This window comes from Malaya genurostris, unplaced genomic scaffold, assembly GCF_030247185.1.
Source record: "Malaya genurostris strain Urasoe2022 unplaced genomic scaffold, Malgen_1.1 HiC_scaffold_18, whole genome shotgun sequence".
Lineage (NCBI taxonomy): Eukaryota > Metazoa > Arthropoda > Insecta > Diptera > Culicidae > Malaya > Malaya genurostris.
In genome coordinates this window covers 108,581-125,000 of record NW_026682648.1, presented here as the reverse complement: position 1 = coordinate 125,000, position 16,420 = coordinate 108,581, and the positions used below count along the sequence as shown (strand labels likewise).

Here is a 16,420-nt window from a genome sequence, read left to right as displayed (position 1 = left end):
TGTTTGCTTGTTTACAATTGTTGTTCACTTTCTTTAAAACATCTAAGGGCCAAATCGGGTTTGGTTTGCTGGAAGAGCCTTCCCGGTTTTTTTTTCTTTCTTTCGGGCTCAAAACACAAAACAGGACGAAGAAGCATTGTTTTGTTTTTTGTTTTCCTCCAATAATTTGCATTGTTCTACTTTCGTTTATATTGTTGCGTCTCAAAAAAATAAACAGGAAATTCTCCAATCATTGGTTGGATATAGGTTTTGTTAGCCACGAACAAAATAAAAAATCTCCGGATACAACATTCAATCAATTATTCATTGTTACAGTGTACATTCAAGTTATTTTTACGTGTTCGTTTGTGTGTTTGTGTATCGTCACTTCTTCTGAGAAGAAGACTTCCCTCCGGCATTTTTGATTAATAGATTAGTTGTAAAAAAAATCTTGATATATTTTTCCTACCAACCGGTTACATCTTCATATTTTTTTTTACTTTTCGCTTCGAAAAATACATGCTTGTTTAGTCGTTTGTTTTTACAGAAAAAACTAAAGCTACACTTCTGTTACTTCAAAAGCACATTAAGAAAACAATTGTTAGACTTATATCGGTTCCCTTTCAAGTTTTGCGCATCATCGATGGTTACTTTTTTTTGTTTTTACCACATTTTACATTCAAATTTACTTTAACGGCAGAGTTGGCTACATTCTCAACTTTGGTTCTGAGCGAACAAGAACTACAGAAACAAGAAGGAAAAAACATCCAAGAAGTAACTCTCGATCTATCGGATTTGGATTTTTTTATTGTTGTTGTTGTTTTCATTTGAGTTCTAGTGAAACCGCTAGCGGAACCCCGGCGGGCACTGGCAAAACAAAAATGTGGTTGCAAAATGACGATGATGTAAGAGAAAGAGATTAACTCTAGTAACTAGTTGCATTCGCTTCGATTTGTGTGGTTTCGGTGATTTGAGTGTGCCATCTTACGAATAGCCATTCTGAAATGAAAAGAAAAGAAATGATAGAGAATTAAACAAAATACAACGACGCGAAAAATCATTAATTCAAACCAAAAGAGCGCGTGGTCCCAAATGAAACTCTTGAATTTTGGTCCGGATATGTCTTCCGGTTCCGGAGTTACAGGGCGATATGTGCAAAGTAATGTTTTCAGAGATGACTGAACCTGATTTGACTATTTAACCAGATCCGACTTTCGATACCAAAATTACAGGTGAATTAGTGTTAAAATGTCAACTTCACAACCTGTTTTACGACAATGTAAAAATAAAGCCAAACCCTGGCAGGGAAATTCCTCTAATTTGCGATTCTTTTAAGTTGGTGACCAAATCTATTGACTTCCGTTTCATCGGTTTTCGGTTTCCAGATCCCACTTCGATTTCACAGTGAATCGCTGTACCGATTTTCCTAAATTCAAACAAAAAGAAATCTTCCGGGCCCGAGGTAGACCGGCTGAGGTTCCGGTTCGGGATGTGTTGGCGAGTCGGAATAGTTCCTATATGCTTCTCATTTACCAATACCTTAAACACATTAATATACAAGTGTGATCCGTTGTATTTGGCATAGAAAGTTTTCCTTACTCTTTTCGAGATTAAGAATACTCTTCACCTATAGGTTCGACACTAACATCCGCCCGATTCTCCCAATCCCCCGTCTGTCTACCATCTTTATCGATACTAACAAGATCTTTTTGCTGTTACTAACTTTTCGCTCCCCTTTCCCCAGTCTCTTCACCATCTCGATGTCAACTAACTAAATATTTGTAGTTATTAGTTATTTCGTTCCCATACCCCCCTTTAACAATCCGTTTTCCACAACAATTACTTCTCTATTTTTTTATTTCTTCATACCATTCGGCAACATCACCATCATTGCCACAGAAAGCCGCTCCAGTCGATGATTACCATGCGGGCCACCCGCCAGGTCTTCGCAGCCTGGGGGTGTTTTCCGCGGACCCACTGAAGGATGCAGCAGTTTTTGATACATTTTCACGTCACCTGGCTGATTCCAAGAACGGAGGACAACTCCTGTCGATAACTAGCACGCGGGCCACTGGCCGGGTCTTTGACTCGGGGGTGTCTTCCGTGCACCCATACGGACAAGCATACGGCCACTACCATTGAGTAGCAACGTCACCAGTAAAACATGAGAGGCCAGCACCTACACAATCCTTATTATTACAAAATGCCTTTGGCATCATAGAGCTAACGCATAGTGCCTTATTAAATATATTTTATGAAAAAAAAAACAAATCTTCCAAATTTTTCTAACATATTCCGATTTTTTTCTTAAATTTCATTTTTCAAAACATTGATTTGGCTCAAAATTTGCATAAGTCTTCTTCATGACTGATTTAGTATTTTAGTAATTTAGTATCAATACAATTAGCATAATCAGTTTGTCATTTTAACGCTAGTGTTATTTTTCCAGAAGGACCAAAGCAAACATTTTCTGGAATAATATCAATCAATTCGCGGAATCGTGTCGAAAATAAAAATTTCGAGTTTACTATTTTGTAGATTTAAAAAATTTTTATACCATATTGCTGCATTTCTCATATAGAATCATCGCTGTGAAAACCGACTTTACAATCGAGGCCCAGATGGCCGAGTGTCATATATCAGTTCGACTCAGTTCGTCGAGATCACAAAATGTCTGTGTGTATGTGACAAATAATGTCACCCAATTTTCTCAGAGAAGGCTAAACCGATTTTCTCAAAATTAGATACAAATGAAAGGTCTCATATAATTTTCTTGAATTTCATTTGGAGCAGACTTCCGGTTCCGGAATTACAAGGAAATATTAGCAAACTTATTAAAAAATACGCATTCAATTTTCTCAGAAATTACTTAACCGATTTTCACAAACTAATTAGCTTAAAAATAAAACTAATAGTCTTAAAATTTTTTGAAAAGTCCCCGAAAAGTTCATCCAGATCCGACTTCCGGTCCGAAATTATAGGATGATGAGTGTTATATCATTCAAATCGTCATTTAAAATGACGATGAAAAACTAGTACACGACGGTACGTGCGACTTTGCTCCGTTCGCAGCGTGCTTTGTTCAATTTCGTATAGCGTGCAGGGTTGCCACATTAAAATTTATATTTTTTAGGTGAAAACATTGTAAATTTCTAATTCTTGTATTCAATTTGTACTTACTTGTAAGTGCTATTACAAGATCGTGATAACGATGCTATTCTACAAAAGTACGCAGTATCATTCGACACAGTTCATCAAGCTGAGCAATGTTTGTGTCTGTGTGTGTATGTATGTGTCAAATAAAGCCACTCATAAAATTTAAAAAAAAAACTTATATTCCCATAGGTTGCTATTGAATTTCACACTGTCATTTAGAGCGACGATGCAAAAAAGGTCAAATTCTTCTAGATTTAGTATAAAACTATTTCAATTTGTAGGCTATATTTGTTACTTACTAAACGAACCGACTTCGGCTATACTGGTTCCAACTTCCCGGTTCCAGAAGTACCGGAAATAGTGGTCAAAAAGTTTAAAACGAGACTCACTAAATTTTCTCAGAGATGGTTTGATTGATTTCCACAAACAGGCTCAAAAAAACAGTTTATATAGTCTCATAATTTGCTGTTGAATTTCGTCCGAATCCGGCTTCCGGTTCCAGAACTATGGAGTAAAGTGTGTTTAATTATTTAGTGCGACGATGCAAAATTAAGAAAAATTCTTATTAACTTGACATAACTGTTTACGGATCAGGGTCATTTCGCCGAAAGCCGTTTCGCCGAAAGCCATTTCGCCGAAAGGGTTGTTTCGCTGAATAACATTTCGCCGAATGGGTCATTTCGCCGAATGACGTTTCGCCGAATGGGTCATTTCGCCGAAAGCCATTTCGCCGAATCTTGAAAACGTCTTGAAATCGTAATAAGAATTGATTTAAATTAAATACAAACGAAAGATGATAGCGTTAACGCCCGTTTTGTTGACCTACCATTGTACTTCTTGAATAATGATTAATTGTGATAAGTGAAAATAAAAAAAAATCTAATGCGGCTACGCCACATCGTTTTGATTCATGTGCCGACCGACCTCGCTACCGCTCGTTCGGACCTAACTAAAGCAAAGAAACCTAGCTTTGAGTAGACCGGGCAAACGAGGCGGTTACAGGTTTGTATGCAAGAGGCCGCCACTTCCGACGGCGGGTCGGCGGCCGGTTGCGCCACATCAGTTAAACAGGAAACATTACATGTAGGAGAAATGACCCTTTCGGCGAAATGACCCTTTCGGCGAAACGACTTTCGGCGAAACGACCCTTTCGGCGAAACGACTTTCGGCGAAATGACCCTTTCGGCGAAACGACTTTCGGCGAAATGGCATTCGGCGAAACGACTTTCGGCGAAATGGCTTTCGGCGAAACGACTTTTGGCGAAATGGCTTTCGGCGCTATTACCCGCTCCCCTGTTTACAAATTGGAAAGGTTATGTTAGTTTATACCCAAAGAAAGTTTCTTATTTAAATCAAGATTGAAAAAAAATTTCTTCATAGATTCTTCTAGTGATATTTATAATATATAATTTTTATGAGAAAGGCATCATTACACCACTAGGTGGATTAAAAAAGGTTTTTACCTTTATATATATATATATATATATATATATATATATATATATATATATATATATATATATATATATATATATATATATATATATATATATATATATATATATATATATATATATATATATATATATATATATATATATATATATATATATATATATATATATATATATATATATATATATAATAGGTACAAAATCTGCTCAAAATTCAGAAAAATTTTCCGAGGGTCAAGTGTTATATACCAATCGATTCAGCTCGGCGAACTGAGCAAATGTCCGTGTGTGTATGTGGGTCTGTATGTGTGTTGTCAACTAAGAGGTCGAGATCTCAGAGAACTGGAACGATTTTGATCAAACTAGTCGCAAATGAAAGGTCCTGAACGCTATTGAATGGTTTTGAGATCGAATGTTTACTTTTTGAGTTATACGAAGTTTTACGTCAAAATTTTCAATATCAATATCAGTCAAAATTGACTTTGAAAACAGAATATTATTTAAGACTTAGATTCCGCACGGTAATAGCTATCCAACAAGCCATAGATTGTTAAAATCCGTCCATTTTTAACGGAAATATTGATATTTTTGTGTAAGCGACTTTTCCCCTTATTCCAGTAGAAGGAATTTTGAGCGCTAAATGATAAGTAATGCAATGCTTCGGAGCAACGTGAAACACGATTTTTTATACTGTTACATACGATTGTTTCTAAGTACCACTAAGACTGTGTACAACATCCTTTTTCATGACATTTAGCCTCGGGCCGATTTTAGCACGGTTCGTTTTTGGCAACGTAATCGTTCGAATACGACATATGTAAATCAGATAATGGCCAAGATGGCAGCATTTTCGTGTTAAAAACAATGCATAATTATATTGATTTAAACCACTGACAGTAATGAATGCTGGAAGAACATGATACCCATATACCATTCAAATCAGTTCGTCCAGATCAGCAAATGCTTGTGTGGAAAATAATTTCACTCAATTTTCTCGGAGATGACTCAACCATTTTCTACAAACTCAGATTCATACGAGAAATGCTTCCAAACAAAGTTCCTGAATTACGTCTTTATCCGACTTCTGGTTCCTGAGCTACAGGATGATATGTCAAACGAAATTAAAATAGTGTGACCCATTTTTCTCATAGATGGCTGAACCGATCTAAGATTCAAATGAAATCTAAGAACCATCTAAGATTCGAATGAAAGGTCTTAAGATTCTATAAAACATCTTGCTTTTTAGTCAGCGTGCACTGATTTTCGAACATTTCGAATCAAATGTAAACTATACAACTTCTCGGGTGAATTTACCTGACTTCGGCTACACTGATTTTGAATTCCGGTTCCAGTATCAAATCGTTTTCTCAAAAAATGGAATTTCAAAAACAAAAATTCAAATTAAAGGATTTATGGTCCCATGCCAAATTTATGAATTTTATCCGATTCTGGAATTACAGGGTGATGAGTTTTTAAAATTCAAGTCGATATAGAAGATGACAATTCTAAAAAGCTTCAAAGTTGGACTGAAAACTATTGCAATTTCCTCAATTTATTTTCTGGCCATACGAATCGTTTTGGGTTATGCTGGTCCCCGAATACCGGCTCTGGAAGTACCGTAAATAACCGTAAACTCTAACCTGAAACTTTCTTCGACATCTCATGGAATGTTCAATCGATTGTCACACGTTTAGATTCAAATTCGATCCGATTTGCAGCTTCGACATTACAGGGTATTGAGTGATTAAAATCACAAATTGCCGCTTAAAACGACGGTCATTAAAATAATGTCATGAGAACTAAAACACCGAAGAACATTCATGCAAAAAACTCATGCGGATTGATAAAAAAGGTATCATCTCACTGCTAGGTGGATTAAACACGTTTTTACTGATCACTTGCCACCCTAGGATTGTGAATCAAGACTTTCCAGGACTTCAGTATCGTATATCGTTGGAACGTTTATTAGGGAAGTCAGTGAGTTTAGTGGTGCATCCGAGCATCTTGAAACCGGAACATACTAGGTCGCACGCGAATACTACCAATACTGAAATTTTTACTAACAAATATCCTTCTCCCGTGACTCTTGTGGAGTGCGAAGTAGTATATACGGCCTCTAGTAATAACAAGTGTTGGACTAACATCCCTTCCCATTCCTCAGACGATCTACGTTCGGGCCTGGCCGGCGCCGGTACTGATCAATGAATTCTGGGATTACCAGAAGATGTACATTGAAGGATGATTTGCCTTTGATGATTCTCTGAATTTTGTTAAATATGCGGCACATGCTAGTAATGGACTCGTTATATTCATAATTAGTTCTAGCATAGGGAATCTAAAGAAAGAAAGAAGAACCGAAGTTTACGACGTCGAATGTCTAATTCTAACAATTGCAGTACATCGGAACAATCGATTCGCGACTGAAGTACATCTACCACAAAATTAGCCTTACAAACATCGCGACGGTCAGATATTAAATCTAGACCAAGCAGCGGTCATGGTAGCTCGGTAAGTTTAAAGCATATCTCCATGGAAGACATCGGAGAGCGAATCGGACAAATTTGCGTTGAATCGCTTTAATGTGTTGGATATCGTTTTGGTAATAAGATGACCAGATAACAGCAGCATATTCGAGAGTTGAGCGAACTAAAGCGCAATACAGAGCTTACAAGCAATGTACATCAGAGAACTTTTTAATAACGCGGAAAATAAATCTCAATAACTTAGAGGCTTTGGAGATAATAAACTCTATGTGCTCCTTAAAATTTAACTTGGAATCCAGAAGAACACCCATTAACAGACGAGACCAGTTTGGGTAATATAGTCGAACTTGAATACAGACTTTTTGCGACTAAAAGAGATGACAGAGCCTTTAAAACAATTTTGTTGATGTTACACCAATTAGTTAAATTATCCAACTGTTCTTGTAGGAACTCTGAGTCAGCTGCAGATTTAACTATCTGCAGCTGACTCAGACGCTCAGACTCTGACTCAGACTGCAGCTGACTAAACGGTCCAAGGTGACTTCCTAGAGGAACTCCAGAGGTAACAGCAAAACGTAAGGTTGTACAGTTTCCTATTTTCAGTATCATTTCATGACCACTTCAAAAATGATTCGTTAAATTCCAGTCTACTTAACTTGTAGATCGTTATGTAATAATTGTCGAGCGCAGCAGCGAAATCGGTGTATATAGAATCTACTTGTAGTCGTGCTTGTAAAGAACGTATGATGAAGGAAGCGTATGTTACTAAATTTGTGGAAGTTGAACGTTTTGGCATGAATCCATGCTGAGTCTCAGATATGTAGTCAGAGCCACTATGTGTTATGAAATCCAAAACAATAATTTCAAACAGCTTCGATACAGCGCACAATTTCAGCAATTTCACGATAGCTGGATACTATACCCTTGTTCACATAGGATTTTCTTCATATTTCAGAAAAAAAATCCAGAACGCAAGAACAAATGAAAATTTTGGATAGTGAAACCAACAAACTATTAGAACAATTTCTTATCACCACGTATGGAATCCCTTCGGATCCTGCACCAGATAAACGTTTCAACTTTTCGTAATCTTGTCGCGAAAAATTTTGCTTTCAGAATGCGATTTTTATTGCACACAAAATTTGTGACCATATTATCGAAGAATAGCATTTCAATTATTAGGTGTACAACTTTGCTTCCACCGTTTATTTCCAAAATTAAAAGCTTTATTGCGAAAAAGTGCTTAAAGATGTATTATCCAAAAAATTGTCCGTCGCTAGCGACAACTTTCTCCCATCTTTCCGGCAATTTTCGGATCCCGGCTCGAAAAAAGTAGTCCTCTTTTGACGCTATCCATGAAGCAATCCATTTTTACAACTCTTCGAAGGATTGAAAATGTTGATCTGCCAGGCCAAGTGCCATCGAACGGAATAGGTGAAAGTCAGAAGGGGCGACATATTGGGAATACGGCGGGTGGGGCAAGACTTCCCATTTCAGCGTTTCCAGGTACTTTTTGACCACTTTTGCGACGTGATGCAGAGCATTGTCGTGTTGGAGGATGACTTTGTCATGTCGCTCTTGATATGGTGGACGCTTTTCTTTTAGCGCGCGATTAAGGCGCATCAGTTGTGTTCGGTAGTGATCTCCTGTGATGGGTTCACCCGGTTTTAAGAGCTCGTAGTAAATCACACCGAGCTGATCCCACCAAATACAAATCATAACCTTGGCGCCGTGAATATTCGGTTTTGCCTTCGACGAAGTAGCATACCCGGGCTTTCCCCATGATTTTCTGCGTTTAGGATTATCGTAACGAACCCACTTCTTATCAAAGCAAAGTCCTGGAATTACATTCCTTTTGTGGAATTTGGCCTTTCTGTTTCAACAGACTTCGCAGCCGATTCTTAGTGTACAGAATCATTGCATGGCTAGTACTATGGATCCTACTGACACTAAGAATCCCACTGAAACTAAGAACACCCACTTCTCATCACCGGTTACGATCCGATGTAAAAACCCCTTACGATTTTGTCTTTGAAACAGTTGCTCATACACAAATAGACGGCGCTCGATGTCCCTCGGTTTCAACTCGTACGGCATCCAGTTTCCTTCTTTCTGAATCATGCCCAGGGCCTTGAGACGTTTTGAAATGGCTTGCTGACTCACTCTCAACGATTCGGCAAGCTCTTCTTGGGTTTGGCACGAATCTACATCAAGCAACGCTTCTAGCTGTTCATCTTTGAAGGTTTTTTCTTTTCCACCATCATGTTTGTCTTCGACATCGAAATTACCATTTTTAAAACGTTGAAACCACTCTCTATACGTTCTTTTACTCAGAGCAGCATCACCGTTTCTGAGAGCATTCGATGCGCTTCAGCTGCATTTTTTTCGAATTGTAACAAAAAAGTACAACTTCCCGCAAATTGCGAGAATTGGGCACATAAACAGATATTTTCGAGCGTGAATAATACGAAAACAAGAACAACTGTCACTGAAACGGCGATGACAATTCGTTAGGCACTGTACACACTCACTTTAAATGCATTATCATCTATGTATTTTGATCAGCCTCAGCCGGTACAGCCACCTATCGGAAAACGGCGGAAGTAAAGTTGTACACCTGATATTACGTTCTTTGCATTATTGAATGTGTTTTCACTGAGGCGATTTTCGATTTCCGCATTAGAATGGAGAAAAGCAAGCACATATATCGAAAAGTTTTTGTAATTTCTAGTATTAGCTTTGCTGAAATGCCACTTGAGATCGGAGAGCATAAAATCGAAAATTTGTCCACTGAAGAAAAAATTTGCTAGAACCGCCTTCTCGTAAATTTTGTTTTTTTTTTCGGTCAGTCTAACCAATTACTCAAACGTTCGCCCATCTTTAATTTTTTGGGATTTAATAAAACACACAAGCTTTAAAAATGCACGAAATCCGCGCGACCGTAACAACCCTGCAACTGTGTTGAAAGTCGAAGAAATGGGAACTTTCGGTTCTTTCCAAAGCATTACTGAACTACATAGAATGAGAAGTCAAAGAAAAAGTTAGGTTTTTACCGTGAAATCTTTTTTATTCTTCAGTATAATCTCCATCTAGAGCGATTCACTTGACCCGTCGGTCCTCCAACATTTTAATGCCCTTTTTTCAAAAAACCACAAGCATCAGCCCCATGTAGTTGTTGGAGCCATTGATGTAGAACAAGGCAACCAAAATTTTTAATTATCTGCAATCAAACAGTTCAATCAATCGTCACACGTTTGAATCCGCAATTGCAAGAGAGTCTGCTTAGATTGATTTTGATAAGGAACCAACACCGAACATTGTTTGTTTTATAGCCGACGAAATTACATCAATATCCCAAATGTATGCAATTATATCTTTGTACATACTTGCAATACGATTTTGATATTTAGGCTTCTCTTCGTCAAGCTTGTGCTCAAGTTTTGTATGAAAGCAGTTATTTTTATAGCGTTAAAGTTTCTCTACCATTCTGCGATTTCGGTTGAAGCGATAAACTTTTGCTCATTATCAATCAAATTCGTCTTATATAAATTATAAATTAATCTTAAGCACTCAAAATTTACCCTGGGTAGTTGTCAATTTCTCAGGCGAAACGACATAACATGCAACTTCAGATCAGAGCATACCAATTAAAGCTTCAAATCGTAAGACAAAAAGTGCCATTGTCTTACTATCTAGCAACAACCTACCTCTAGCATGCTACGCGTAGGACTGAAACGTTAGCTATGTTTTTGCTTCTATTTATAGATTCGCGTGCTTCCAACAGTTTCGCTTTTGCATCGATTGACCAATCAGAGCGATGCTTTCCCTTTGATATATCGCTTACTCCTTCAAAACCGTCGTCTATGGCAGGGAAATCCGGTATGTCGGAGATTTTTAGTAGACAAAATAGAACACTGCTCGCTACTAATCAAAATTTCAATCATTTATAATCGAAAATACGTGGCTTGATACATTCAAATCGAATCTTAGAAATATTTCCAATCAAATAATGAAATAATATTAATAATTGATTCAAAATATACTGAGCTGTAAGTGTTTAAAGCCTGACCACATTTCTACGTGTATTTTTATTTGAGTTTCTATAGAAAATAAAGATGTGTTCCACATGAAAAACGATTTTTAAAACTTTCAAAAAACGGTTCCGTTTCGGCAATGACTTCAGCATTCCACGAAAATTTCTTTCCCTGGAGAAACCTTTACAGGTTTGGAAATAGAAAATAGTCGCTGGGGGCCAGGTCTGGAGAATACGGGGCATGGTGAACCAATCCATACGGCAAAACATTCAATTTCACCGTTGCTTTTATACAGGAATGCGCTGGTGCGCGTTTCTCCATAGCTTGATGAATACTAGAACTCGTCTGACACGATCAGCTGTAATTCAAACTCTAGTGGATAGATTGTGATGACATTTGGAATTGGGCCATTTGTCATCCAAGTGTTTCTCATTATCAAAATAACTACCCACTTCAGACGAACAAGAGAAAAATGGGGGGATATTAATGGGTCTTGACACACAGCATGTTCGACGGAAGCTGTCCAACCCGGAATGCCGTGACACTTATGCCACATATTAGAACCCCGATCTGGAATGATTCTAGCTGTGAGTAGAATCTTAACACCAGAGATGCAATTATCTTGTGAGTCAACTGTAGAATTGTTTGCTTTTTGTCGACATCAAAGTTGACCAAACAGTTTCGCTCTAGTTCAATGAAATCTAACAGAAATTATCATATACAACTCTGGCAAAAAACCTTTTGCTTGTTCAGTCAGTCAGTCACCAACCAACAAAACCATTGTTCAACCAACAATTATGGCTCCGGTCAACCGCGTCTCCATACAATGCTAAATATTCAATGAACTAGCAGCTAGGCACTACTGGCCGGTGGACCTTTCAACGGTTTGCTGAATGCGTTCAGTCGAACAATGCGGGAGAAAGTGGAAATAAATTTTTGCCGCGTCCAGCGTTTTATCATTCGTTAAGTGCTCAACTGGCAGATTCTTCTTTTTTCTCCGATAGGAGGTTTGATTTGGCAAATATAAATCCCACAAGCAAGTATCGAAGTCATTAATCTTTACGACCATTTAATTAAACTGAAAAGTTTTCCAATTAAAAACAGTAGGAAAAAACTTTACCTTTTCATTTGATCAGCCTCGTATTCGTTCCTGTCTCTCTCTCGCTGTGTTTTTTTTCATCGATCATCCATCCATAGGTGTAATCTGTTGTTGTTCACTGCTGCTTGTTGGCTTTCAGCTTCGATGCTCGACTCCATTTTCCTACTGTTTCTATGATGACTTTTCTCAACACTACACGGTTTAGTTTCTTGACAAAAAATAAACGAACTAACGGCCATTCACTGCACAGTTACAATGGTTCACTAAACGGCTTGTTTTTGTGTTTAATATAAAATGCAAGAAAATGCCGTTTTTCAATTACCACAAACGAGAGAGATCAAGACAAAGGAGGGATTCTAATGCTCGATGGTTTTGTTTTGGTTTTACAATTTGTGGACATTTTTTTTATACCCACTACAGATACAGATAGACTTTTGTTCTTAGCGTTGTTTTTGCAAATGTGGTTGTGGGGTTGGTGGTAGGACATTTGGAACCGGGAGGACATGCTTACAGAATTGAACATTTACGTTTGTTTTTCACCGGTATGATGGGACAGAGGACGGCTCGGATCGCTTCGTCGAATACCGTTTTGAGACCCTTCTGGGTTAGCGCCGAACATTCCAGATATTTGACCGCTCCGATCTCTTTGGCCATGGCTAATCCTTGCGGATAGGTGATGGGCGACAGCTTTTTGTCGCGCAGTTTGTCCACGGTATTTTTATCATCCCTCAGATCGAGCTTCGTACCGACCAGAATTATCGGAATGTTCGGACAGTGATGGCGCACTTCCGGGTACCATTTGGCCCGTACGTTTTCGAATGAGGCCGGATTGACCAGCGAAAAGCATATGAGAAACACGTCCGTCTGCGGATAGGACAACGGTCGCAGCCTATCGTAATCTTCCTGTCCGGCGGTATCCCATAGACCCAGGTTGATTGGTTTCCCGTCGACCATCACGTTGGCGGAATAGTTGTCAAATACTGTCGGTATATATTCACCCGGGAATGCATTAGTGGTGTAGCTGATCAAGAGGCAGGTTTTACCGACAGCACCGTCACCGACTACGACACACTTGATGGCCTGCATGTTCGATACTCGACGCTCCTGTGGCGATCAGAATCAATAAACTCAACCTCAACCTAAAACGACGAAATCAAGAAACACACAAATGATGGGCGTTACATTAGAATAAATTTCAATGCTACAGAATCAACTCAGCGGGAGAGCAAATGACGACCCACATATCTAGGAATTATTTTTCCTGTGGAAAATCTAAACAGCAGCCCCAAGCCGGAATTCAGCTTCGTTGCATTAGATGAAATTGGTTCAATGATTTTATCGTTCTTTTGTTGATGATGGTGAATCATCAAACGATGCGAAACTCTTTTTTTTCTCTCTGTAGGGGCTGCTGCTCCCAATATTTTTTTCGCCTTTTTGCACTTGCCACCAGCGACGAGAGGAAATACTTGATTTTCTACTTACCCGAATATTCCACTTCCGAAAAGTTGCTTTGGCTGACAAACAGCAAATTCACTTCCCACAGCACTTGCCTTTTTAGCAAGGGATTGAAATTGGAGGATAAAACCTTGAGAAAAATTATACGCGATGATCAAGCTCGCCTATAAAAACCCACCAATGTAATCTTCAATTCTCACTGCTGAAAGTCTGCGATGTGACATCAATCACATCACACACAGGGTTGCCACATTTAAATCTGCATTTTTTAGAAGAAAAATCTGTAAATCTGTATCGGGAGCTCAAAAACCTGTATTGAAAATCTGTATATAGAAGTGATAAGAAATCGAAGCACAACGGAATGAAAAAGTCTTTACAACCCAAATTTAAAAAAAAACCAAAACTTTTCTTAGTCTGAATTTTATGATTTTGTAGTTGAAAAAACGCTGGAAGTTGTTTTTGCTTTGGAGCCTTTCGTAATAATGATTTGACGAAAAACTTTCAAAATCCAATCTGAATGTGAAACTTAATCTGATTGATCAATTGGTAATCTTTCTTCTTTACTACCTTACGTTATGGCCATCTTTTCATCTTATCAGAAGCAATTTTTGAAAGCATAAGCAATTTTTAATCCACGCTGTCAAAAATCTGTACAAATCTGTATTTTTTGCCAAAAATCTGTAATCTGCATATACAGAATCTTGGTCACAAATTTATTTGAAAAATCTGTAAAATGCAGATTAATCTGCATATGTGGCAACCCTGATCACACACGCATGGATTAGGGCTCGCACACCAGCACAACTGGAAAGGCGAAAAACGCTATATTTTTGACTTTTTGTAATGACAGCGGTGTCGGTTGTCAAATTTAGAGTTAAGAGGTGTAGGAATTTCGATTGGTAATAAACCGCAAAAGTTACGTAGCTGCGACATCTGCGTATGAAAAATGAAAATAATAGATAAGAGGTTCTAAGTTTTCACTTATCTGCAGTTGTGATTAGATTTTTTGATAGCACAAATAGATACTTGCGATAACAGTTGACACTATTGAAAAAGTTTCCAATGTTCTAGGGCAATGATTCCCCGCGGAATTTTACTATTGATTTTGTTGGCTGAAAATATATTCACACTCTATTTCAAAAATTGTGGATCGATCAAGTGGAGGACGATCTGTAAAGTATTCGTGCATTTAGTGACGCGACGAGTGGCCACTGCTTATGCATACTTCGCTCTATACTTATTTCGCTCTTCTTTCGTTTTTTGTTCTACATCATTTGATATTCGCCAATTATGCATGCACACACTAAAAACGAATCGTAAGACGAGGTAAATGAGATTGAAATATGGGTATGTTCGGTATTGAGGAAGTAATGTTATTGGTAATTACATTTTTCGTAATAAGTATTAAAAGGCAGAGCAAACGTTAAAAGGCTTGTTTATTGAACAAAGAAGTGAATTGGAATGAAAATTTATTCTTCAAACATCAGGGATTACCTTGATTTGTTACATTACTGTAACTATGGACGACGTTAGGTCGGTTGTATTCTTAACACCTCCGCTCAACCGAATAATCCTAGTTTGTTCCTTAATTGTTCGAAAGGGCCCCTCGCCAATCCTTTGGTGAAGATATCAGCAATTTGTTCTGATGTTGGCTTGTAAATTATTTTAAACACACTATCTTGAATCTTTTCACGAATGAAATTGTATCTAATGTCAATGTGCTTCATTCGTTTATGATTTCTTGGTTCCTCAGCAACGCGAATGCAAGATTGATTATCTTCGAAAAACGGTATGGGATGATGAAAAACAACTCCGAGTTCTTCGAGAAGATACTTGAGCCAAATCGCTTCACAAGCAGCTTGACTCAAAGAAACATACTCGGCCTCTGTTGATGAAAGTGAAACGGTTGCTTGCTTCCTTGTCATCCAGGAAACTGTAGCTCCATAAACTTGAAAAATATTACCGGAAACCGATCGACGATCATTCTGGTCATTTCCCCAGTCAGCATCAGCAAAGCCAACTAGTGGCTGTTCTTCACCATGCTGTTGATAAATCAAACCCATGTTCATTGTCCCCTTCAGATATCGCAATATACGCTTCAAGTGACACCAATGGACATCGGTTGGCATGGATTGAAATCGACTAAATGTATTTACAGCAGCACTAATATCTGGTCGTGACGCAAGAGCCAGATATGTTAAGCAACCGACAAGTTCTTTATATGGCTTCTTTGTCACATCTTCACGCATCCTGCTCTCGAGTTTCAAATTAGGCTCCAATGGAGTTGCCACCGGTTTGCAGTCTTCCATGCCAAACCTTTGCAATAGATCTGCGATATATTTGGGTTGACTAATTTTCATTGTACCTCCTCTCAAATCGCGATCTACTTTCAATCCAAGAAACAGCTTCAGATCCCCCATATCAGACATTTCGAATTGTTTCGATAATTGCCGTTTAAACTTCTCAATCAGGTCCATTTGATTTGACACCAGAATTATGTCATCAACATATAACAGTAAGTATACAACAGATCCATTTAACGCAATCTTATACAAACATGTGTCCACATTGGATCGCTTGAATCCGAGCTTCTCAATGAATAAATTAAATTTATCGTTCCAGCTTTTTGGAGCCTGTTTCAGACCGTATAATGACTTCTTCAGATGACATACAAGATGTGGATTTGTGTTTTCAAGTCCCTCTGGCTGTCGCATATATATTTCCTCCTTCAGTGAACCGTTGAGGAAGGCAGTCCTCACG

The 16,420-nt window shown here is 38.2% G+C and overlaps 1 protein-coding gene across 1 annotated transcript; it reads right to left on the bottom strand.

Annotated features, from left to right (window-relative positions):
- LOC131439942 (ras-related protein Rac1) lies at positions 1–13,892 on the bottom strand. Its single transcript, XM_058611055.1, has 3 exons — positions 13,688–13,892; positions 12,227–13,344; positions 1–978 (listed from the first exon to the last, which is right to left on the bottom strand). Exon 2 carries the CDS (start codon positions 13,289–13,291, stop codon positions 12,713–12,715), a length of 579 nt encoding a protein of 192 aa, XP_058467038.1. The 5' UTR covers positions 13,292–13,344; positions 13,688–13,892; the 3' UTR covers positions 1–978; positions 12,227–12,712.
- Between the last annotated feature and the right edge of the window lie 2,528 nt (positions 13,893–16,420).